Genomic DNA, 23929 nt, shown 5'->3' with positions numbered 1-23929 from the left:
ATGAGTTTTAGTTTGTAACAATTTGAAAGATTCCAAGACCCTAAAGTAGTTCAACGCTCAGGAAATGTTCTGAACTGCTAAATGTGGCAATTATTGTTCTTAAAGACCTTAAAAACGTGACTTTTTACAACAATGTGTTGTATGTCAAAGGTTGAGGAATCTCAAAGGATACACATTTTTAGAGGCAACCCGAAATCGTAAAAGCTGTTTTTGAGAAATAAAAAAAAAGTTCAATCGTTCAGAATTTTCAGAACCCTAATATAACGATTTGGGATAAACTTACTACCAAAATCAAATTTTCATTTTGACAAGTAACCTGAAATTTTGCTTGTGAATTACTTTTGAACGGATCATCCGATTTTAAAAAATGAGAGATCAACAACTAGGTTAATACACCTAGGTAATACACCGGGTATTTATCCCCACAGGCGTTTGGTGTAGCCATCGAAATTGTTCTTTAATAAGCTTTAAATAACTTAAGAATCGAAACAATTTTTATGATAATGGTGTTATATTTACTTGCAGTTCTGTGCGTTTTAGCGCCGGCGAGAGAATAAAAAGAGTGTAACCTCTCTATAGAGAGGGAATACGAGACCAGTACAAAGTGTTATGCTCTACAATGCAGTGGGACATTTAGTTGAGCGTAAGATGCCGTCGGGATCGGTTCTTTAAGAGATCTTGACAGAAAAACCAGGGAAGAAAATCGGGATAAATGATTGGAAGCGAGAAGGGTGTGAGGCGACGCGTTTTAACGCCGCCCAGAGATCCTCTGAATACGGATGCACTGCCAAAATTGCACCAGCATGGGGTAAGCCCTTACTTTAGTCGATTCAGATTTCAAAAGTGACTCATTTTCAGTGCCAAGCTAAATGTATGGGTCAAATCCATTTTATGTGAAGGAATCGTACAGAAAGTTGCCTATCATTTAGCTTTTTTGCTCAGTTTGCGGAATTCCGAAGGCACGATGAGTATTACAAAACAACCAATAGGAGTTGAAGAACTCAATTTTCGTATAAGTACGACAAGCTCTGACGTCAACAATAGATTAGAAAACAATGACTTTTAGAGTTACCCCTTATTTTGTAGTTATTTATATTTATCGAGTATACAAAGTTTTTAATGAATGTTTATATGAATAGTACGGCCCTTATGTTTTTGTTATTTAGTCAGGGCTTTAACAATTATCCCAAAGTTTTCCATAAATTTGTTAATTTTCTAATCGGTACCATCTATATTTTAGGACCATCCCAATGGTTGTGAGCGCACCTTTGTCCAGGGGAGCAAGATCAAGTCGTTGTGGGCTCCAGCCTTCCTTGGATTCTGGCTGCTGCTCTACGTGGCCATCTCTATCCCCGCCTGCCACCGCCTGCCCCGCCCACTTACCATTCAGGATGAGGCCAAGTACCCTGACCAGTTCATCGCCGAGCGGGCGGACAACAATCTCCGCGAGCTGGTGAGTCTGGGACCCCGAGTGGTGGGCAGTAGGCAGAACGAGATGGCTGCTCTGAAGATGCTGTCCCAAAAGATGCAGAAAATTCGCTCAGCCTCTGCCAACGATATCGAAGTGGATGTCCAGGTGGCCTCCGGGAGCTATGTGCATTGGTCGATGGTCAACATGTACCAAAGCATTCAGAACATTGTGGTTAAGATTAGTCCCAAGGGGTCCAACAGCACCACATACCTTCTGGTAAACAGTCACTACGACTCGGTCCCGGCAGGACCAGGTGCTGGTGATGATGGTTCCATGGTGGCCACCATGATGGAGGTATTGCGAGTGCTGGCAAAGTCCGACAAGCCCCTGAAAAACCCTGTGGCATTCCTCTTCAACGGAGCCGAGGAAGATGGCCTGCTTGGCTCTCATGCATTTATCACACAACACAAATGGGCAAAATACTGCAAGTAGGAGGATCTTTAAGGAGGATCCTTAAATTCATAATATAATTTTTGTCATTCTTCAAAGAGCTTTTATAAATCTGGATTCCTGTGGAAGCGGCGGTCGGGAGATCCTCTTCCAGTCGGGTCCCAATCATCCCTGGCTGATGAAGAACTACAGACGCGCCATCAAGCATCCGTATGCTTCTACCATGGGGGAGGAGCTGTTCCAGCACAACTTCATTCCCTCCGACACTGATTTCCGCATCTTCCGTGACCACGGATCCGTTCCCGGTTTGGATATGGCCTACACCTACAACGGATTTGTATACCATACACGGCACGACAAGGCAGAGATCTTTCCAAGGGGCAGTCTCCAGCACACTGGAGACAATCTGCTGGCCTTGGTCCGACAGATTGCCAACAGTCCGGAGATTGAGGACTCCTCGGTAAGGTTGCTAAAAAGCTTTACCAGGAATATATAACCCAATATTCTTATTATTATCTTAGAAATATGCCGAGGGACACACAATCTATTTTGATGTTATGGGCTGGTTCCTCGTTTTCTACACCGAAACCGAAGGCGTCATCTTGAACGTTATTGTGGCGTTGGCAGCCATCGGCATTTGTGGCTTCGCCTTTAAGCTGATGTCGGTTGGCTCGGGCATAAAGCTGGAGAAGATCCTCAAGCGGGTCTTGCACACCCTCCTGGTTCAGATCCTATCTGTTGTCGTGGGGGCAGTCCTGCCAATTCTTCTGGGTCTCTTCATGGACGCGGTGCATTTGCCGCTCTCGTGGTTCACGAACTCCTGGCTCATCTTGGGCCTGTACTTCACCACCTTCTTCTTTGGTTTGGCAATAGTGCCAGCTTTGTACTTCCACTGGACCAAGCATGTATGTATTTCAGTTCAGTTCAGTTTGTTAAGGGCTGTACTTAATCCCGGTTCTTCGCAGGATAAACTACCCATTGGACAGCGGATTCAGCTGTTGCTGCACTGCCACTGTGTGCTTCTGGCGGTCCTTACTCTGGTGTTTACCATCTGTGGAATTCGCTCTGTTTTTGTTCTGATGCTCAGCTGCTTGTTCTATACGATGGGTCTAATCATCAACATTGCCACAAAACTGCACAGCAAGGGTATGTTGTATTCGACTTTCCTAGGAAACATGATTTGTAACTAGCCTCTTAATTTCCAAAAGATGTGGCCTGGGTCATCCCGCACATTGTGTGCACTGTTCCGCCGTTCGTGTTCTTCGCATATTTCTCGCACGGATTCTTCACCACCTTTATTCCCATGTTCGGTCGATTTGGTGAGAACCTTAACCCGGATCTGGCGGTGGCTGTTTTCAGCGTTGCTGTTGGCTTCCTGTGCTGCGGCTTTATTATCCCGGTTCTGCAGCTCTTTAACAAGTCAAAGACTATTATTTGTGGCCTGATGGGCATCACTTTGCTGTGCTTCATTATTTCAATGACTCCAGTGGGATTCCCCTATCGTCCAGAAACCAACGTGCAGCGATTCGCAGTGCTGGTAAGGATTACAGCAGTTCTTTAAAAATCAGTATGGGTAAATCGGTGACTTTTTCTAAAGCACACCAAACGTACCTTCCATGACGCCGAAAACCGTGTGCGCCGTCAGGAATCTGTTTACCTTATTATGCCTCAGGATAGACGCGTCTACACAGTTGAAGGTAAGTTGTACCCTAACTCAGGTGAAAAGAGATTGGTGCATGGTGTTCGGAAATTATGCAAATTATGGATTTTACAGATGGGGTCATTAATATGACGACCGCCCAACTGGTCGGTGCTGATTGCAAACAGGAAATCAATTGCGGATTGCCCCTGCGTTGGCACAAAACAAGGTCAGAATCTACAACAGTAGTGAGCTCATACATTTAGACACTTACAAAAAGTACAGCTTGTGGATACCCGCTCCTGAACCAGTCCTTGGCAAAGATTTTCCCACTGTTACAGTACTATCCATGAAGCTGATGTCTTCCACCAAAATTCGTTATGAGATGCAGCTAAGTGGACCCAGTCACATGACGCTATTCATTCAGCCCTTGAACGGTGCAAAGCTGAAGGACTGGACCTTCCCTAAAGTAAATATCTAACTCATTTTTACGTAAACTCCAATGTTAATATATTAGTCATTACAGGCTCCTTTACGTTCCAACCCTAGGCCACCCTACCTCATTAACTTGTCCTGGGGCATCAAAGATTCCCTCGAATTCTGGCTAGAGCTGGAGGTAAGTTATGGCTTATTCCCATAAAGAATCGACTTAACGATGTTATATCTGCACCAGAAACCCAGTGAAAATTGGAATTCATCCACTGTTGAGCTGGGTCTCGGAGGCCATTGGACCCATCACAAGGACTTAATAACGCCGGACTTCAAAAAGTTCCTCGACAGTTTCCCCAGTTACGTGGATGCCACACCCTGCCCAGCTTCGTTTGAGACTCGCATATACTAGAGACTAGGACGATTACACATTAAGAACATACAACTGACACGAACATTTTCCAATCATTATCAATACAATTCCGAAAAATATTTAGCAAATTTCCATGACTTTTGATTGTTAAGGTGTAGTATCGTACAGCTTACATGTCGAATGTACTTATACATTGTATTGAAATGTAAAATATAGCAATTGACAATGCCAATCCTTGCACTAAAAAGAGTGTTCGTTCTTTCGGTGTCCGTAAACAAGATTACCCAAATTCGTTTTAACTGGAATTTTACGACTAAGTCGCTTTATAATCTTGTGTAGATTTTTAATTTATAGCACAGAGTTTAAACGGCTTGCGCCTACTGAAAAAATGTGGCGAAAACAACCGAAGTCCCCAGAGAGAAATTTAACAGTGTTCATTCACCAAAAGTGTGATGCAGACTGATTCGACGGTAGATTGTTAGATTAGGTTTTAATAATTAAATATGAGCGAATGCTTATCGGAGTGAATAGTCAACAAGTCGATGAAAATCTCTGAAGTGGATTCAAATTTAATAAACGTGGGAGCCAAGTTGCTTGGTTGTACACGGCTTCCGGTTGAGGCATATTGATAAATAGTATAAAATCTGGTTAAATTTTCAGTTTCACATAGCTTGGTTATCTCACCCAAAAATCTAATACACAGCGCGAATAAAAGCTGCTACAAAACATTGTGGGGTTTCGGGGTTTATCTGCACTCTTTTTAATTAGTGAATTTTAGATCAATACGCTTATTTTATAAATGTACACCCAATCTAGCCTTACGAATAAAAGAGTCAAAAGCCCTTATCTGACTTACACGTTTTGGATTTATGCGGACCGATAAGGTGGTAAAATTTCCCAAATTACCGCGATAAAGTTACCTTAATTATACCTTATTTAGATATTTTAGATTTTGGACCCCACCGAAAGATCTCCGCCGAACGTGCGACCTAATCGCGCTTGAAATTGCCCTATAAAAGGTTATAAAGAGAAACAGCTTCTGGTATCGCCTATCGCAGGATGTAATCATTTTATGCACCAGAATCGACGATTATAATCATAATATTTAATTTTTATCGCTGACATGGGGCGATAAGCGATCCACGGTGCCGAACTTGGCCCTACTTAATTCTTGGGAACCGGCTCGGAGCGTCTTAGTTGCCCAACGGCTGGGCTCTGGTGCGGTTGTATTTCTTCGTCTTTGATTCGGCCCGAGTCGCGTGCGATCTGAAGGTTAGTGCCGTACCATAATTCACCGGGTTCTGATTAGGATCTCAGAGTGTCCTCAGAGTGGCAGTGCCGCGATTGTTGTCCGTTCGCTTAAAATATAAGGCTGGCTGTCGGAAAAGTGAAGGCACGTCTGGCGATAAGCTCGCGTCTCGTTGGAGGAATTCAAATCAGGGGATCGTGCAAAGTGATATAACAAAAATACCCCTGTTTTCTTCGCTTTCTTCGAGTATCCATAGGCGATAAGGAACTTTATATCGGCCGTAAAACCAAGCTTTGTTATCGAATGCTGTTTTTAGACCAAGTCCTCGTTACCTTTGAAATTGTTAAGGCCATAAAGCTAAGTGCTTCTCCTTAGGGTGCTAATTGCTTTATCGCCTTTTTACTCTCTCCAACGAAGCTTCTTATCTTTATTTTATAAACTAAACTTCGGATCTCAGGTTTTTTATATAAATATATATAAATAAAATCGCAATTCCAATTTTGGTTTTACAATCAAGAAATGTGAAAATAAACCGTTAAAGAATTGTCATGCATCTTCCGATCTAAATTACGTGTATTACTTATATTCGCTCGAAAAACTACTTATCCAAAAACAGTTTCATTATATAAAAGACATTTATATAAAATTCCTGATCCTAGATTGCAAGTGTAAGTGGGTGTAATTCTGAATATCGTAAAACGTACGTATTCTTAAAAGAAGCCTAAAAGCATGCCACGTTTTTTCTCTGATGGTTATTGAAAAGCGCAAATTTGTGAAATTGCTTAAAAGAGTTTCATTCAGATACATGGACTTTCATAATACTTGACATCCTATAGCCAACCAAACCTTTTTTCGCAGATGTCCTTCTCAATCCTCGACATCACAGCCGAAAAGGATGGCGGCAAGTCCAGGGACAAAAAGTGGCCTTGGTTTGGAGCTCCCATTTACGCGGCTGCCGCCTTCGCTCTGTTCTACGCCGCTGTGCTGCCCAGTTTCCACAGCTATCCAACGATGCTGTACCAGAGCGAGGAGGCACTGCATCCGGACGAGTTCATCGGCGAGCGGGCGATGCGGCAGTTGGCCGAGTACTCGGCCATCGGCAACAAAATGAGCGGCTCCATCAACAACGAGGTTCACACGGTCAATTTCCTGCTGCGGGAGATCCAGAAGATCAAGGACGAGGCCCGCACAGATCTCTACGACATCGAGGTGGACACGCAGTACTCTTCTGGCGGCTTCCATCTGTGGGGCATGACCATTTCCTACACCAATCTCTCGAATGTGGTGGTCAAGATATCGCAGAAGAGTTCGAGCAACGAGAACTATTTGCTGGTGAACTCCCACTACGATTCGGAGGTCCAAACCCCAGCCGCTGGAGATGATGGCGTCATGGTGGTGGTTATGCTGGAAACCCTGCGCGTTATCTCGCTCTCCGAGAAACCTCTCATACACCCAGTAGTCTTCCTCTTCAACGGAGCCGAGGAGGCCTGCATGCTCGGCTCACATGGATTCATTACTCAGCACAAGTGGTCCAAGAACTGCAAGTAAGTGAAATATAAATAGTCAGGAGTTCAAACAAACAATGAGGGAAATCACATCTTACCAGAAATCTATTTATATATTAAATTTATTTTTATTCATATTAGTTTATGTTGGGGCACCATTGAAAATATTTTAAAGTGAAATTAACTCCAATTATTTATATTTCTCACCCATCTTCTCTTTGTGCAACCCAGAGCTTTGGTAAACCTGGACTCCACTGGCGCCGGAGGACGTGAGGTGCTCTTCCAGACGGGCCCGAACCACCCATGGCTGGCCAAATACTATCAGGCCAGTGTGCCCCACCCATACGCCCAGACCCTGGCCGAGGAGCTGTTCCAGCACAACTTCATTCCCTCTGACACCGACTTTCGCATTTTCCGTGACTACGGAGGAGTTCCCGGTCTGGACATGGCCAGTGTGATGAACGGATATGTCTACCACACCGAGTTCGACAACTTCCGAAACGTGGAACGCGGCACATACCAGTCGACCGGTGAGAACGTGCTGCCCCTGATCTGGGCTCTGGCCAATGCCCCCGAGTTGGACGACACCGCCGCCCATGAGAAGGGGCACACTGTGTACTACGACTTCTTGGGCTGGTTCATGATGACCTACACTGAAACCACGAGCATGGCCATTAACATCGTGGTCTCTGTGGCCGCCTTTGTTTGCATTGGCACCTCGGTGTACATCATGACATTGGACAATGGTGCAGATGCCCCAAAGGCGGTGTTTATGCGATTCGGCATCATCTTCCTCGTCCAAGCGGGAACGCTGTTCGTCGCCTGCGGTTTGACCCTGCTCGTGGCAGTGTTTATGCAGGGCGTGGGACTAGCCGAGTCCTGGTACTATGGCAAGTGGATGGCCTTCGGCCTGTACTTCTGCACCTTGTTCTTCGTCTTTGGCATGCTGCCTGCACTTTACATCGGCTTAACGAAGAGGAAAACCAACATGAAACTGGATCAGACCATCGCCTGCTTCATGCACGCCCAGTGCATCCTGCTGGCCCTGCTCTGCATCATCATGACCGGCATGGGTATACGCTCCAGCTACTTCCCCATGGTCGGCGTGTTCTTCTACGCCATTTCCGTCCTGCTGCAAATCGTCCTTAAGCTGACGCTAAAGAGTAGGTTTTTATATGAACTTTACTGGGCTTTTGGATCTCCAAAGACTTATCTTTACCGCAGAGAGCTACTTTGTTACGGTTCACCTCTTGTGCCAGGTCTTACCCTTCTTCTTCTACACCTACATCTGCTATACCACGCTCCTGACCTTTATTCCCATGGAGGGTCGCGATGGGCCCGAGAGCAGTCCCGATATAATGGTATCTGTGTTCATCATTGCAACCGCCATAAACTACGCCGGTTTTGTCGTAAGTTTACCCAAGAAACCCTTAGTGCATAGGTTAATCTGAGGATTTCCCCTTCTAGATTCCCATCATGCACAAGTTCCGCAAGCCCAAGACTATATTCTCTTCGTTTGGAGTGATGACAATCATATTCATCATCTTGGCTTGTACATCCGCCGGTTTTCCATTTGTGAAGGAAGTGGCTCCTCAGCGCTATTACGTGCTGGTAGGTCTACTGTTTGCAAATTTATTTGGATAGATTATACTTAAATTAATTTCCTTCTTTAGCACACTCAGCGAACCTTCCACAACTTGGATGGTAGCAACAAACAGGACTCTGGCTACTATATTCAGCCCGTGGATACGCGTCGCCATGAGCTCGATGACACCACCTTCCAGAACGCGGAACCAGATAGTTGGACAGCTGCCTCCTGTACAGCCGAGCCCTTCTGCGGTCTTCCTCTGTACAGTGGTCGCTGGATAGATTGGAAGTGAGTTGGGGATATTAAACCAAACTAACTAAGTAGTTAACCTTAATTTCTCATCACAGGGAATCCGCTCGTTGGATCTACAGCACACCGCCAGTTATCCCACTGAGCATAAATCTTACCCAGCTGTCAAAGCAGTCTCTGGGCAGCAACAAGGTGCGCTATGAGTACAATCTGAGGGCCAGTGATCGCGTCATGATGTACATAGATCCGCTCGAAAACGTCAAGGTCACCGACTGGTCCTTTGACCACACTCCGCTGGAGGAGAACCACATACCTCCCTATCTGATCTATGCCATATACTCCCAAACCGAGGACCCGCTCAACTTTTGGGTGGAACTCGAGCACGAGGAGAGCAACACGGAGGGACCCTACATGAAGCTGGTGGTTTCCGAGCACTTCCAATACCACCCGGAGCACTACACCGAGGACTACAAGCAGTTCCTCGCCACTTTCCCCGACTGGACCTACACCACCGACTGGTTCTCGGCCCTCGAGAGCTGGATCGTTTAGGCGGCGATGAGAATATAGACTCCAAGGTTGGCTTATCTTAATAAATAATTTATAGTATATTTTAATAAAATTACAAAGTAGTAACTACAGTGTGCTAATGGTAAATACAAGATAGGGTGTGCCACGGGCATCGACACTTTGTTCGTTGGATTGGGGTTACTGGTACACACAATAACTAATGAAGTAATACCAAGTTAAAAGTAGCTGAGGTGTCATGGCAAAATGGGGTTGAGTTGAGTTCGTAAAGGAACCTTGGGCCTATGCTTAGAGCTGCCAACTGTTGTAGGAGCCAAGCCAGGAGCTGACGTGCGCCCAAGGCGGAAACGTGGCCAGGAAGTCCCTGAAGTCTTGCGTTATGTACATGTCGTCGTGTATTCGGTGGCCCATTAGGGCTATCTTAAAAGTGCCCCCTGACCAGTTCGGATCATCGTGCTGTAAAAGAGTTAACATAACTCAACAATGACTTTGCTATTGTGTCATATCTCAATGAAGTTCTACCTCGAATTCCAGTGAAAACTGCAGCGGTTTGGGGTCCAATGCGTACGACCAGTACACATAGTAGGGAGGCGTTACATTTTTATCTATCGGCTCTCTGACGAACGACCAGTCCACTAGTTTGCTACCGTTTAGCGGTTGTATGAATATGCTTGTGTGACTTGGTCCAGAGATCTCAAGCTCGAACTTAATATTGGTTGCCGAACCACTAGTCTTATCCAAAATGGTCAGAGTGGGAATATATTCCTTATTGGGCTCGGGTCCAGGTACGAAGTAGCTGTTGTCACTGTCGAAAAATAAATCGTAAGTAATGGAAAGTTGATTGAAGAGCATAGGCCCCACTCACACTGCATTCAGCCAGCGAGAGCTGTAAATGGGAAAGCCGCACATAAGCTCCGAGTCACAGTCCACACGTTCCGCCTTCGTGAAGTTGGTGTTTCCAAAGAGGATATCATCCACGGTGTGGGGACGTCGGTCGACCGGAAGGACAAAGTATCCCGAGTCCGTGTGGTTCACCGAACTTGCAGCATCGGCGTTGTGGAAGGTCCGAGCTGTGTGCTGTAAGGAAAAATATTAATAAAGTTACGGGATTAAACCCTAAAACAAGGGACATACCACAGCGAAGAATCTTTGGGCGGCCGTCTTCTCGGCGTAGGGAAAGCCAATGGGTGTTGCGGCAAATATGATAAATAGTATCGTGCAGATGCCAAAAATGGAGATAATTGTCTTGGACTTGCGGAACAGACAGAACAAGGGCACCAGGAAGGGCGCAAATAGCAGGACCATCAGCGCCGTAAAGAAGCCCATCAGAATCTCCGGGTTGGTATTACATTCGCGTCCCTGCATGGGCACAAACACCACATAGAAGGCGTAGCAGCAGTACGTGTAGAACATGAAGGGCAGCACCTGGCAAATGCAGTGCGGTATGAGCCACAGGAAATCTAAAACACAATGAAAGTGCTAAAGTAGGGTAAAGAAGTATACCTTGTGGTTAAACTCACTTGTTTTATGGGCCTTGGTGACCAAGTTGATCAGCACGGAGAGAGTGTAGAAGCCAATGCACAGCATGATGATAAAGGCCGATCGAATACTGTAGCTCACCATTATGGCGGTGACAACGGTCAAGATCAGACAGTGCGAATGCATCAAGAGCTGGATGCCATAGCCCAAAGGCAAACCGTGCTGTAAGGAAAGTAATACTGAGTTTAAATAACAATTAAATAGGAATCATTATCCAAACAAACCTCCTTGGTGCGACTGAAGTAGATAGCCGGCACTATGCCCATGCCGAATATCATGGGGCAGAAGTACAGACCAAAGAGCATCCAGTTCTGCGAGAACCAGGACATGGGCAGATTCACTGCGTCCAAGAACAGGGCTATGGACATGACCAGGCCAATGCCCAGGGCAACGCCCGCCACCTGGAGAGAGGCCAGAATGCCGAACTTGGCCCAGATGCGTCGCCGGAACATGCCCGTACTACTGGACATGACCCAGATATAGCCCACGATGGTGATGCACACCAGCACACACACGGATATGTTGATGATGACACCAGTGCCCTCCGGGTAATAGACGAAGAACCAGCCCATCATGTCGAAGAATATCATATGGCCCTCGGCGTATTTCTATGGGGAGAGCAGGGCTCTTTAAAATGACCACATCTCCGAAAGTCTTTCCAATAACCTACCGATGGGTTCTCCAGCTCCTCAGCATTCGCCAGAGCCTTGACCAGAGCCAAAATATTTTCGCCAGTCAGTTGGTAAGTGCGTCGTGGGATGATATTGAACCGATCATATTTGGTATGGTACACATAGCCATTCAAAGTCTGCGCCATATCGAGCCCTGGCAGAACAGAAGCATTAGAGATTAGGCTTTTCGTACTTCACTTTATATTACCGGGTATATGGCCATAGTCGCGGAACACGCGATAATCGGTCTCCGAGGGAACGAAGCCGTTCTGGAACAATTCCTCCCCGATAGTGGAGGCAAATGGATGAACTATGTTCTTGCCGTAGTACTGAAAAGACATAAAGCGGATGAATAACGATCAACAAGGAGTAAACAAAGTAATGCGAGGTCTACCTTCATCAGCCAAGGATTATCGGGCCCGGATTGGAACAGGATTTCGCGTCCTCCGCTGCCAGCCGAGTCCAAGTTAATGACCGCTCTGGAAAATGGAAAGGTTTTAGTTTTGGTTTGTCACTTCTGGTCAAAGGAGCAGGGGAAACTCTCCACTCACTTCACGTTTTGGGCCCAAGGATGTTGGGTGATGAAGGCGTGGCTGCCCTGCAGGGGGTTCTCCTCGGCTCCGTTGAAGAGGAACACCACCGAGTAGGTAAGCGGCGTCTCGTACTGTGTGATCACCCGCAGCACTTCCAGCATGATGACACACATCATGCCGGCATCCCCGGCTCCCGAGCTGCCCGGCACGGAATCGAAGTGGCTGTTGATCAGAAGAGCAGCCTCGCTGGTGGCGTTCTTGGGCGATAGCTTGACCACCACATTCTGGATGCTCTGATAGACATTGACCATGGACCAGAGCAGGTAGTTTCCGGAGGCTACCTGGACGTCCCTCTCGATATCGTAGAGGTCCAGTTTCGCCCCGTCGATGATGTCGTTAATCTCGCTGAGCAGAAACTGCACGGCCACCTGTTCGTTGGCCGCACTGCCCACGACCTTGGGTCCGATCTTCGAGAGCCTCAAGAGGGTGTTCTCCGCCCGCTCCCCGATGAACTGGCCCGGCTGCTGGCGCTCGTCCTCGATGGTTTTCAGTGGCGGCATGCGGTGGAAACTGGGTATCACCACCAGGTAGAAAAGCAGGAACCAGCAGGACACAAAGAGGGGGGCCCAGTACCAGCCGATCTTGCTGCGGTTGTAGATGATCTTCATGTTCTCGTACTTTGATTTCATTGTGGCCTGGAAGGGATTACAAATGCTCTTTATTGGTCATGAAGCATGGGGGTATCAGCGCAAGTGTCAGTGTCATCGCACTACTAATTAAGTTCAATTGTCGAATTCCAAGGGTGACGCATTCCACTGATAAAGCTCTGTCGATATGTTTAAGTATAAATCGCGTCATCGCGGCTAATCGGTCCGCTTTCTCTGCCGATTTCGAAGGGGCAAGTTAATGCGGCCACTTGAGCGACGAGCATCGATTAAATAATTACTGGTGGTGATAACAGAGTGCGACCAACTTTGGGCTGTCACCGCAAACGCATTCCTCCCACTCCAGGCTTCATTGAAATCAATCAGGAAATATGTTGATAACTATGAGCACGAACCTCCAAACATGAATGGAGTTCTGCCCTGGCAAGTTGTCCTCACTATCGCCCCAAGCAGTGCTTATTCAAAGCATCTGCCAGAGATAATACTTATCGGGTCTAAGAAGTGTCAAGAGGGCAGGAAATGAATAGGCTACTAAAATCTGAAGTACCCACAATTTTGAAAAATACAAAAACACCAAGATGTGTTGCCATACGATTAGCTAGGAAAACATCTTCACTTTTTAGTCGAGCATTTTTTAGGGCCTCATACCATACACACTAAATTGCAGACCGGAAAGCATCTGCTGACCATTCGGCACAAAAACCGAAATGAAAAGTAAAAAGAAAATAAAATAATGCAGCTCTAAAAAATAAACAATGAGCCCCCATGTTCAAATTCGACATTTGGGGATCTAGCAAATTGAGCAAATATAACATCGGCATTCGGAGCAAATCAGCATTGAACGAGACACATTTTGTAATTTTCTGAGCGGTATTTCATTCTTATTTATAGCCAACTGGGCTATAATACATATATTATCGTTTAATGTTCACACATGTGATGCGGCTGAGTTTTGTGTGTGGGAAATATTTAATAACAAGTCTGTTTGTTTGCTTCTACCGCAGAAGAATACAATGCTGCTTTGTAGGATGAATCAAAAATGGTCTTTCCCCTATTTTCGGTTTTTATAAAGTCTTTCACATAGAATTTGATTTGTCCTTTTAAAAATATTGAGCACTTTCTTTATTTCGCTATGACTCAGATAATCTTGTTTAAAGAGTGATCTCAATATTAAGTAGCCCGTTAAACTGTTCAAACATTGCGTTTTTCGAGATGAATGGCCACTAAAATAAAAACTGACGGCAAGTGTGTCCTAAAAACGAATAGGAGCAGTGGGTGGGGTGGGCTGAAAAGCACTGGCTGCCGAGGCAATTAAGCGAAATGTTTTTATTCTCTGTTTTCCGCGACCGAATGCAAATACCATTTGGATTACAGTGCGACATCGACCCATTTTCCACTGACTTCTAGGTGACCCGCGCCGGCGGCAAGAGGCGGAGCGTGAAGGCAACTTCTCGGCGATTAAAAGTGAAGCGGGTAGAAGCAGATGGGATGTGCAAAAGTAAGCTCCCCAGGCGTTCCTTACTCCCCTGCCCCGCTTATCGATCGAACTAATCACTTTCCACAAAAACAAACAAACTGACGGAACGCCCTGTGCGGGAACCACGCCTACTTGATATCGAAAAAGAAAATATGGGGGAAATGAAAGAAGAAACTATTTAAAGTCAGTTTGAATGCGGGGAACTGGAGGAGTGGGAAAACCAAAACAAATCTCGTGCTTGCAGAGGCGTCGGCAATCAACTGTGACGACAATGGGAAGGAAAGCCGGCAAAAGCGACCAACAAATAAGAAGAAAGCCGCGGACTGTTAGATACCTTGGAATCAAAGAGATTGACGAGACCAACGGGGGAGAATCTTTACATAACCGTAGTTCCATCAACATTTAAATGGATTTTTAGCCTAGTGAAATGATGCAATCTTCATTATCTCAGTTTTTAATTAGTCCTTTTTAGGAAGCTTCAATTTGAACTATCTCCATCGCGATATAATGACAGTAAAGATATTTATTTTTCTTTTAAACATTGTGTTTTCTAAGGTCTGAACCACTCGTTCTTCCCGTCCTATATACTCCTCCTCAACCTCCCATCCATAGGTATAGGAACACCATCAGCTCGCGACAAGAACCGCATTTGTTTGGACCAAACCCAGGCGGACGCACTGGAAACAAGAAGTTGGGACAAAACAATCACCAGCACTGAAGCAGATACAGATACAAATGCAGATGCAGACGGCATTCAAACATAAACACACATAAAACGCGACACGCTGCAAGGGCTTGAGTCAATAACCTGCTGAAGAAAGGAAGTTGCGGCTGCACTTGCGGTTGTTTGTTGAAAGAAAGGCCCAGAAGAAGGCGCGAGAGAGAAGCCTGGCAACTGCTTCGTTACCTTCGGCCTGCAGGGGAGTTTTCCGTCCGCGGGAAGACGATCACTTGCACCGCGAACCGCCGGCACAATTAGTTGGCACTCGCGGGATTATTAGCACATATGACCGAAAATAAACTGACACCAGTGGTGGGCGAGGCGGCGCGAGTCCAAGTGGAAAGGCGGTCGCTTGGCTGCGGAGGATCAGCTGATTGGAGGCGGGCAGAAGAACTGTCCCCTTCGACGGTCGGCGGTCGTCTGCGGCTGCGGCTGCTGCGCTGCGCCGCTCGCTTGGCGACAGAGCTCTCTGGCCTCTCTTTCTCCGGCAGGAGATTGGGGTCACCACGCGGCAGAGAGAGCGCAGGCTGCGCCACTCTGCACTCTCCCCTCGACTGTCCCCCGTCCTCCTCGCTCGCCGTCGAACCCTCTCCCACTCACGTGTGTGGGCCCGAAGACAGGTCGAACAATCCCAATCTCCGCTAAAGAAACCGAAATCTCCCGTTATCCGTGGTCTCTTTCTCGAGCAGAAGATCAGGGTCACCAAGCGTCAGGCGAACTCACTCTCCGATTCTCCTTGGTAAGTGAAATGCAAATCCTCGGTGACGAAAGCGAAATCTCCTGGTACCCGTACTGCCGTAATGTAACCGCTTGCCGGACGGAGGCCAACTAAAACGCCGGACACTGCCACTGGCAGCTTTATACGATTCGCATTTATTTGCGGATTTCAGTGCTCACGGCTCGAGAGCCGGGGGCTTATCACAAGTATCGAGTTATCAGTGGCGGACACCTAAACACGTAATTTGACAGGTACAACTGCCCACTTGGGGGCAGGGCAGGGCGTGGCGGAGGACCATCGCCTGATGCCTCCGTGCTGGCATCGCGATTACATCCGTAATTGCCGGTAATCGAGATTAAGTGCAGGCGATTAGTGGGTATTACTAGCAGTTCGCCGAGATTGAATGGATTTCTTTGAACTCAATTTGAGTTGCGAAAAGTGACAGTGCTTGACAGATAAGGATTTGCCAGACTAACGACACTTGAGACGAATTCCCCCTTAGTCGACACAAAATTGGCAGCGTTGGTTTCCAAATTTGTTTATACTTACCCCGTGGATAGCACTCGCAGCTATGTAATCTAAGCAATTGGGAATTACACAAAAACAACAATGACGAATACGAAGAACTGGGAATTCGGATGACAAAATAATCTATAGTTCAGAACTCTTACTTAGGTTTTCAATACTTCCAGTTTGAAGGGCATTGGGCCTTGTTTTCTTAAAAACAATAACAAGCAAACTAAACTGTATTGCAATGTGCTCTATTAAAACAGTTACAGATGTATCTAAAAGATAAGTTCTGCCTATCCTTAAGAAGTAATGAGAACTTAGTTTTAAATCCATAAGGGTAAAAATATTAATGTTGGTATTTGTACTAATATTTATTTGTAAGAAACTCAAAACGTTCTTGTTCGTTTACATTTTTTATGGACACGATTTGTCGTATCGTAATCCGATCAAGTATGAATTACACCATCAAAGTAATAAAGGTTTTCTGTGTGATAAGGGGCATGACAACCACTGGAATTTGTCAGCTTTTTTGAACAATTTTTATGTCTGTTTCACTAGATTGGGTACTGACAAGTTAACAATTGCCCCATCATAAAAACTAGTAAACAATTATGATTAAGGTAATATGTGTGTTTTTTTTCTTGTTCACTTTTCTTAAATCTATACTGAAGGTTGTTTTGGGGAAACATATTTAGAAAGACTGATACTTTCACCCAACATACATGTGCTACCCATTATCAAAAACACTTAAAAAACCTTTTCAAAAAGCTAGCGAATCTTTGGTTAATTACAAGTTTCAAATAGTTGTTGAAGTGAAATTACAAAGTTTCTCCGAGGAATTTGTAGGCGTTCGGATACATCTGAAATTGCCAGATAGGTAGCCCTATGCTTCGTTCAGTCGAGCGGGAAAACGGTTGACATAATTTGATAGCCGCCCGCCAGTTTCCCAGCTATCGAATCTGCTCGGGCGGAACAACCTACAACGACAATTCAATAGACAGGTGAATCTGAAATACATGCAAAAGCAATTCAAATACGTAAACAATCTGTTAATCAAGCGAAATCAGCGGAACCCAAGCCCCCAGGAGGACCTGTGACGGCGAGACAGAGGGCAGGGCAGACAAAGGTGGAATGACACATAAACGAAAATGGAATGAAATCAGCGACAATCGTACAACTGCCGGGCCGAAATTAATTAGTAAACTCTGTAAAAAGGCGAAGCAAGTGGGGCTGAAACTCGGATTGGCATGGGGTCTCTGGGTAGCTGGGTGTACCCAGACTCTGGAGGCTAATGCCAGTCAGTCGGAGGTAACGCTAGCGAAGAGAAACATCTCGGGATTTTGGGATGCAGTTCGATACGATAACATTCCACTGGTCAAAACTTTATGGACATATCTAAAGCGACGACAGCCGAATATATGGTTCCAAGCTTCCAATTCGATAGTGCCGCCGAACCGTGTATCTTAAGAATTGCAAGCCATAACGAGGAAATTGTTCCTGTACACTTTACGATACAACTGGGCATTCTCTACGCCATAAAGATAAAACTCGGTTGGCAATTGCTAGTGCCCCCAGCGCATCGAGCGTGGAAACAAGAAATCTAATAAAATCCCCACCCATTTAAGCCGAAACTGTTATACTAGTGCTTGTTTATCGGGCAGCAGCTCTGATATCAGAGAGTCGCCGATACTGCCGATAATTTCCCCTCGTTGGCGAATTCCTCAGACCTTCAATGCCGCTGGGCTTCATATATCTTTAGGGGACCGCGGTGACTGGTGCCTCAATTGGAACTCGAAGGTTGAGGTCCCCGGTTGCGGGTCTATTTTAAGGATTCGAAACGCGGAGCGGTACGGCAGTGTTCTGAGAAGTCCTTAAAGTTGTTGGTCCTTCAAAGGATATATCAATAATAACCGGATACCAGTGCAAAACAGAAACACAATACATTATGACTGTACGTATACTAAGGGTCCTACGTGGTAAAAGAAAGAATAATGCTTACAAATTTTAAAAACTCAAAGTTGTGAAAACAGTGATCAAGAAATCGATACAAAGAAAATTATATCTCTTATTCTATGAATTGCGCACCCTTTATTAATATATTTCTTCTGTTGATAAAAAAAAATTATCAATAATAAGTGCAATCATATCGAAATATTTTCAGAATGTCTAGAAATGACATCTTAGATGTCAGGACACGAGTTGAATTCCTGGCCAATATACAATGTGTGGTCATGAAGAGTCAGCAAAAATTACATAGTTAAAAATAAGAAGTCATAATGATAAGAAAAACGATTAAAAGTTACACACTTCAAAGATGCCGCAATACATTTTAACAAAAATTGCGAATTTCTTAGCATGTCCGAGCGATAAACGGTGCTGTTTCTCGTTATTAAGGCGTTATCGGTTTATGACAGCAACTTCAGAGGCTTTATAGTCCTCGACAATCTCCCGCTGACCACACGCCCGTGAATCATGAAGTGAACACGCGACGAAAGCACGATTTCAATGTCGAGCATTGTTTACTCAGAAAATCAAGGAAAATAAGGAACTCCTATCGATTAAGACGGATTGCCAAGCAGTAAAAGTTTATGTTCCAGCTGATATCCTCAGGAATTCTCCCCGATGTCGGCAGCTAAAAGTGGCAGTAACGACACTTAACTCAGTTTGCAAAGACGTTTACGGATTGTTTCAGATCCGAAGTTTATTCCGCGGACGCGTTTGATAAAAGCTATTAGCCGGAAATTTTTGGGTTCGCTTAGACATGCAGCTGCCAGACCAAGATTAGATATTCTTTGCCCATGGAAATTTTAAAAATTGATGACAGGACCGAAATAAAGCGTTTAAAACGCGTGGACGACAAAAGGAGAATTTACAAAAGGCTAAGGCTTATACGGGTTTAATTTTTGTTTTAAAACTGTTCATTTGGTAGTTTTTCTGTGTTAGACGGATATCTATGGTCGACAGATATTTTAAACAGTGAGAATTCTTGTAAAATATTTTAAAAGAAATATTATTATTTTTAAAGACCTGCTTACATCACCATATCCTTCTGATTAGAGATGAACAGGCCTAATTCAAAGCTTACTTAGTAATGCTAATTTAAATATACATTTTTGAATCTTGGACTGAATATATCTTTTGTGATGTGTTATATATTCTTCTTAAATATATTACAAAGACCACGCGCATGAAGTACAAAATGTTTACATATAAGCTTTTTAGCCGTCTGTTAATGACATATGGGTACTTCAAACAAATTTAAGTGAACTTTGTACTAAAACCCTTCTAAGCAATAAAATAGTTTAGCTCAGACTAATATCTATAGAATTTTTTCCAATCTAGACTCACCATCTAAAATAAAAAGAACTCAAAATCTTATTTCACTTTAAACAGTTCAACTCTAAGTATCACATCGATGTGGACTTCGAGGTGCCCAAGAAGCTGCAATGGTACTACGCTCCCGCCTTCTTCGGCTTCTGGCTGGTGCTCTACCTCTCCCTGGTCAACACCCAGATGAACCACATGCCCCAGCCACTGACGCGCAGCGATGAGGCCAGTCACCCGCACTCCTTCATTGCCCAGCGGGCCGAGGACACCCTGATCGAGTTGACCCGCATCGGACCGCGGGTTGTGGGCAGCATGGCCAACGAGGAGACCGCCGTGGAGTTCCTGCGCGCCGAGGTGGCCAAGGTTGAGGCCGAGATGAGCGATAGCCTCGAGATCGAGGTGGATGTGCAGCAGGCCAGTGGGGCATATATGCACTGGGAGATGGTCAACATGTACCAGGGCATCCAGAACGTGGTGGTGAAGCTGTCGGAGAGGAACTCCACCAACGAGAACTACCTGCTGATCAACAGCCATTACGATTCGGTGCCCGGCAGTCCAGGAGCCGGCGACGATGGTTCCATGGTCGTGACCATGCTGGAGGTGATGCGGGTGATAGCCAAGTCTGGCGACCCACTGGCCCATCCCATCGTCTTCCTGTTCAACGGAGCCGAGGAGAATCCCCTGCAGGCGTCGCACGCCTTCATCACTCAACATAAGTGGGCAAAGAACTGCAAGTGAGTGTGATCGTTACTTCCTACGATTTTTAAATTTCCTAAATTTAGTAAGCTAGAGTCGGGAATTATTAACAATAACTTATGTAAAGGCGACAGATCCTATTGGATTTCCCACATATTTTCTTCCCAATTTCTCACCAAAGTTTCATAGCTGCTCTTAATAGATAATAAAAGTACTGTAGTAAAATTCTTTTTAAACAAGAAAGGAAGTTAACTTCGGCAAGCCGAAGTTTGTTTACCTTTGCAGTTATAAGAAATAATTAACTTTAGTAACACCATGCTACATTTTTAGGGATTGCTGCCGACTACAATGAAATAAAAAAAAATGATTTCATTCTTTTTTAAGACCATTTTTTTGACATCTGTATGTTAGAGACATTAAAAATAAAATTTTTTCAAAATTTTCGACTAATTTTCCGATTGTTCCTAAGACAGCTATATGATATAGTCGTGCGATTTTGATCAAATTTAATTCGAAATTCAAAACCAATCAAAAAATGTTATTTCCAAGCATAGGAGGTTATATGTTAAAAAACACCGAATATATATCTTTTTTTAAAATTTTTTTCCCGATAGTTCCTATGAGAGCTATAAGATATAGTTGTCCGATCCGGCTGGTTCCGACTTTTATACTACCTGCAATAGAAAAAAGACTTTTGGGAAAGTTTCAGCCCGATAGCTTTAAAACTGAGAGACTAATTTGCGTAGAAACGAACAGACAGACAGACTGACGGCCAGACGGACAGTCGGCCAGACGGACATGGCTAAATCGTCTAGTGACGCTGATCAAGAATATATACTTTATGGGGTCGGAAACGTCTCCTCCACTGCGTTGCAAACTTCTGACTGAAATCATTATACCCTCTGCAAGGGTATAATAAATATGTCATATAAGTCTACTATAACTGCATGACAACTCCACAGAGCTCTCATCAACTTGGATTCGGCTGGCAGTGGTGGCCGCGAGATCCTGTTCCAGTCCGGACCCAATCATCCGTGGCTGATGAACTACTACCGGAGTGTGCCGCACCCCTTTGCAAATACACTGGCCGAGGAGCTTTTCCAGGCCGGAGCTATTCCCTCAGACACCGATTTTCGCATCTTCCGTGATTTTGGAGGAGTTCCCGGTCTGGATATGGCCTATATCTTCAATGGCTACGTTTATCACACCAAGTACGACAGGATCAACGCATTTCCCCGGGCCTCTTTCCAGCACACTGGGGACAATGTTTTATCACTGGCACGATCCTTGGCCAATGCTCCGGAGTTGGATGACACAGCCGTAGGTTTGGGAGAATTAAGTTGTGGTGCAATCTTACTAATCCTTAATTTCAGGCCCATTCCGAGGGTCACAACATCTTCTACGACTTTCTTGGCTGGTTCATGATCTTCTACACGGAAACGACGAGCATCATTGTAAACGTGTTGATCACACTGCTCGCTCTTCTGGGAGTCGGTATATCCCTGTACTTCATGTCTGTGCGCTCGGGATGCAGTTGGAAGGGTGTCCTCCTCCGCTTTTCCGTCACCATTGGCATGCAGTTTGTCTCCCTATTTTTGGCCGTTGGTCTGGCACTTCTTGTGGCCGTTTTTATGGATGGTGTGAATCGTTCGATGTCGTGGTTCACCTCTCCTTGGACCATCTTTGGCCTATATCTGGCACCCATTATCTTCGGGCTGAGCATCCTGCCCGCTTTGTATCTGGAGAAAACGAAGAGGGACCCCTTGGGCCTGGGATTCCGCATCCAGTTGTTCATGCACTCGCACTGTGTTTGCCTGATTGTGATAATGCTCACCCTGACCGGTTTGAGCATACGATCGGCCTATCTGATAATGCTATGTGTGCTGTTCGACATCTTTGCGCTGATTGTGAACCTGGTGACAAAGTGGCACCGAAAGGGTAATTATATTACTTTTTACGACTCTGAGTACTTATTTAACTTTTCGCCTACAGCCTACTTGTTTGCCATCGCTGTCACCGTATGCCAGATACTTCCCTTCGTCTTCTTCACATATCTGTGCACCGTGGCTCTGGTGACCCTAATGCCGATGCAGGGGCGATCCGGGTCCTCATCGAATCCGGATATGGTTATAGCAGCTCTGGTCTGGCTATTTTCCCTCATGTTTGCCGGCTTTATTGTAAGTTAAGCTCGCAGGGGTCCCACAAAAGTAATTGGGGAACCTAAAAAATTCAAAAAGTTTAATTGTTGGCGTCTAAAAGTATATAGTGAGCTATGAACTTTAATGGCTTTATTCAGAAGAGCGTCTAATCTTTTTTCACTGCATACTTTTAGACACTCTACATTTGGTTATACCTTTTTCAAAATATTCATACGCCACAAATAATATGTGTTAAATATTTTGTTATTGCTTTTGGCCAGGCTCCACTTATCATGTTCTTCCGCAAGACGAGGACGATAGTCATGTGCTTCCTGGGAATTACCCTTCTGTTCATTGTTATTTCCGTCACAAGTGCCGCTTTTCCATACAAGGAAAAGACTTCGCCACAGCGCTACTCTTTGATTGTAAGAACAACTTTTTGTGGACTTTGATTATATTGTTTTCATTCATAAAATAAATCCATTGTAGCATGCCCACCGTCGCCTCCATAACGCCGATGGAAGTACTCGTATCGATGAGTCTGGCTTGTATATTTATCCACAGGACCGTCGATTGGATATTGCTCGAGGTAAGCAAGAAATTGCGGTTTACATTTAGATATTATGCCTAATAATTTTAACTGAATACGTAGATGAAATCGATGCCATTGGAGAAGTACAGAAAGTGAGCGACTTTTGCGATGAGGAAATGTTTTGTGGCATGCCGCTTTATAACCACCGATGGAACAAAGCCCGAGAGTATAGTCTCTGGATCGAAACGTCGGAATCGCCCGAGATACCTACCGAATATCCCATGTTGGTGCTACAAGACAGCACCGAACTGGAGAGTCCCACGCAGAGGAGGTTCAACTTCACCGTGGCAGGACCTTCCCACATGGGAATATTCATCAATGTGAAAAACGAGGCAAAGATACTGAACTGGTCCTTCAATGACACGCTCATACGAGAACAGGCAGAACCACCGTACATGGTGTACTTCTCCTACGGACTGGACGACAGTCCTCTAGAGTTCACCATCGATGTTGAGGTAAGCAAATACGTACTAAAGACCTGTAATTGTATGGTTAGTAGCATATCAATTTATTACTTGTAGAAGACGACCTCAACGTTTGACACGTCCACCCTTGAGATTGGCATCGGGGGTCACTGGGTGACTCAGGATATCACTGCTATCGAAAAGCTCAGCAGTTACATTAGTCGATTTCCGTCCTACGCCTACATTCAGGGCTGGGTTGGCACCTACGAGACCTGGTACTTCTAAGGCCGAGCCGCAAATGATATAGCTTCTGCTGTTCTAATTGTAGTGTTTAAGCGTTAACAATTAACTGTATAGAATCTGATACAAAATTACACATTACATTACTTTATTAAACTACATTACGAATGCTATAATTACGATCAAAAACCTTGGTTTTCTCTTCAATCAAGCTTTCCTCCAAACAAATATAAGAGCCAAAACATTCAATTTCTGTACTATACGTTTGCTTTGTAAACAA

General features: G+C 44.9%; 5 protein-coding genes across 7 annotated transcripts in view; 4 read left to right on the top strand and 1 right to left on the bottom strand.

Annotated features, from left to right (window-relative positions):
• Positions 1 to 697: 697 nt before the first annotated feature.
• LOC108026519 (endoplasmic reticulum metallopeptidase 1) lies at positions 698 to 4356 on the top strand. The gene is made up of 11 exons (XM_044092311.2): positions 698 to 808; positions 1241 to 1899; positions 1961 to 2321; positions 2383 to 2766; positions 2827 to 3007; positions 3070 to 3398; positions 3459 to 3558; positions 3636 to 3729; positions 3786 to 3969; positions 4027 to 4116; positions 4174 to 4356. Exons 1-11 carry the CDS (start codon positions 713 to 715, stop codon positions 4339 to 4341), a joined length of 2646 nt encoding a protein of 881 aa, XP_043948246.1. The 5' UTR covers positions 698 to 712; the 3' UTR covers positions 4342 to 4356.
• A 1165-nt stretch (positions 4357 to 5521) lies between these two features.
• LOC108026824 (endoplasmic reticulum metallopeptidase 1) lies at positions 5522 to 9522 on the top strand. Its single transcript, XM_017097991.2, has 7 exons — positions 5522 to 5574; positions 6410 to 7095; positions 7288 to 8219; positions 8281 to 8465; positions 8524 to 8667; positions 8730 to 8932; positions 8992 to 9522. Exons 2-7 carry the CDS (start codon positions 6410 to 6412, stop codon positions 9440 to 9442), a joined length of 2601 nt encoding a protein of 866 aa, XP_016953480.1. The 5' UTR covers positions 5522 to 5574; the 3' UTR covers positions 9443 to 9522.
• LOC108026730 (calpain-A) overlaps positions 6106 to 23929 on the top strand; it is an 80800-nt gene continuing 62976 nt past the window's right edge. The window contains exon 1 of the mRNA XM_017097842.3: positions 6106 to 6115. The gene's annotated coding sequence lies outside the window, so the exon portion shown is untranslated. The remainder of the gene's footprint in view (positions 6116 to 23929) is intronic.
• On the bottom strand, positions 9475 to 15841 carry LOC108026825 (endoplasmic reticulum metallopeptidase 1). Of its 3 annotated transcripts, none has more exons than XM_017097995.3 (11): positions 15748 to 15841; positions 12180 to 12856; positions 12023 to 12107; positions 11837 to 11957; positions 11628 to 11782; positions 11182 to 11565; positions 10939 to 11119; positions 10553 to 10878; positions 10284 to 10495; positions 9941 to 10223; positions 9475 to 9874 (listed from the first exon to the last, which is right to left on the bottom strand). In XM_017097995.3, the coding sequence occupies exons 2-11, from the start codon at positions 12848 to 12850 to the stop codon at positions 9707 to 9709; spliced, it is 2586 nt and encodes an 861-aa protein (XP_016953484.1). In that variant the 5' UTR covers positions 12851 to 12856; positions 15748 to 15841; the 3' UTR covers positions 9475 to 9706. The 3 variants fall into 3 exon arrangements, with proteins under 3 accessions (XP_016953484.1, XP_016953483.1, XP_016953482.1); XM_017097994.3 differs by lacking the exon at positions 15748 to 15841 and adding an exon at positions 15112 to 15441; XM_017097993.3 differs by lacking the exon at positions 15748 to 15841 and adding an exon at positions 15211 to 15441.
• LOC108026906 (endoplasmic reticulum metallopeptidase 1) lies at positions 17558 to 23810 on the top strand. The gene is made up of 9 exons (XM_017098115.3): positions 17558 to 18203; positions 19646 to 20313; positions 21238 to 21595; positions 21649 to 22213; positions 22268 to 22452; positions 22695 to 22838; positions 22903 to 23002; positions 23066 to 23460; positions 23527 to 23810. Exons 1-9 carry the CDS (start codon positions 18198 to 18200, stop codon positions 23692 to 23694), a joined length of 2589 nt encoding a protein of 862 aa, XP_016953604.1. The 5' UTR covers positions 17558 to 18197; the 3' UTR covers positions 23695 to 23810.

Source organism: Drosophila biarmipes, chromosome 2R (genome assembly GCF_025231255.1).
Source record: "Drosophila biarmipes strain raj3 chromosome 2R, RU_DBia_V1.1, whole genome shotgun sequence".
Classification (NCBI taxonomy): Eukaryota; Metazoa; Arthropoda; class Insecta; order Diptera; family Drosophilidae; genus Drosophila; species Drosophila biarmipes.
The sequence above is the reverse complement of the archived record's forward strand: the minus strand, read 5'-3'. Positions and strand labels throughout refer to the sequence as shown.

What these genes read in the sequence shown, in the direction of transcription:
- LOC108026519 (XM_044092311.2), top strand. Translation starts at nt 713, where the DNA reads ATGATTGGAAGCGAGAAGGGTGTGAGGCGACGCGTTTTAACGCCGCCC. An exon ending in CGGAGATTGAGGACTCCTCG is followed by an intron (nt 2,322 to 2,382) that starts GTAAGGTTGCTA and finishes TTATTATCTTAG; the next exon opens with AAATATGCCGAGGGACACAC. An exon ending in ACGCGTCTACACAGTTGAAG is followed by an intron (nt 3,559 to 3,635) that starts GTAAGTTGTACC and finishes TGGATTTTACAG; the next exon opens with ATGGGGTCATTAATATGACG.
- LOC108026825 (XM_017097995.3), bottom strand. Translation starts at nt 12,850, where the DNA reads ATGAAATCAAAGTACGAGAACATGAAGATCATCTACAACCGCAGCAAG. An exon ending in CCTTGGGCCCAAAACGTGAA is followed by an intron (nt 12,108 to 12,179) that starts GTGAGTGGAGAG and finishes TCCATTTTCCAG; the next exon opens with AGCGGTCATTAACTTGGACT. An exon ending in AGTTTTCACTGGAATTCGAG is followed by an intron (nt 9,875 to 9,940) that starts GTAGAACTTCAT and finishes ACTCTTTTACAG; the next exon opens with CACGATGATCCGAACTGGTC.
- LOC108026906 (XM_017098115.3), top strand. An exon ending in AAGTGGGCAAAGAACTGCAA is followed by an intron (nt 20,314 to 21,237) that starts GTGAGTGTGATC and finishes ACAACTCCACAG; the next exon opens with AGCTCTCATCAACTTGGATT. An exon ending in GACAAAGTGGCACCGAAAGG is followed by an intron (nt 22,214 to 22,267) that starts GTAATTATATTA and finishes TTTCGCCTACAG; the next exon opens with CCTACTTGTTTGCCATCGCT.
- LOC108026824 (XM_017097991.2), top strand. Translation starts at nt 6,410, where the DNA reads ATGTCCTTCTCAATCCTCGACATCACAGCCGAAAAGGATGGCGGCAAG. An exon ending in CCTTAAGCTGACGCTAAAGA is followed by an intron (nt 8,220 to 8,280) that starts GTAGGTTTTTAT and finishes TCTTTACCGCAG; the next exon opens with AGAGCTACTTTGTTACGGTT. An exon ending in GGTCGCTGGATAGATTGGAA is followed by an intron (nt 8,933 to 8,991) that starts GTGAGTTGGGGA and finishes TTCTCATCACAG; the next exon opens with GGAATCCGCTCGTTGGATCT.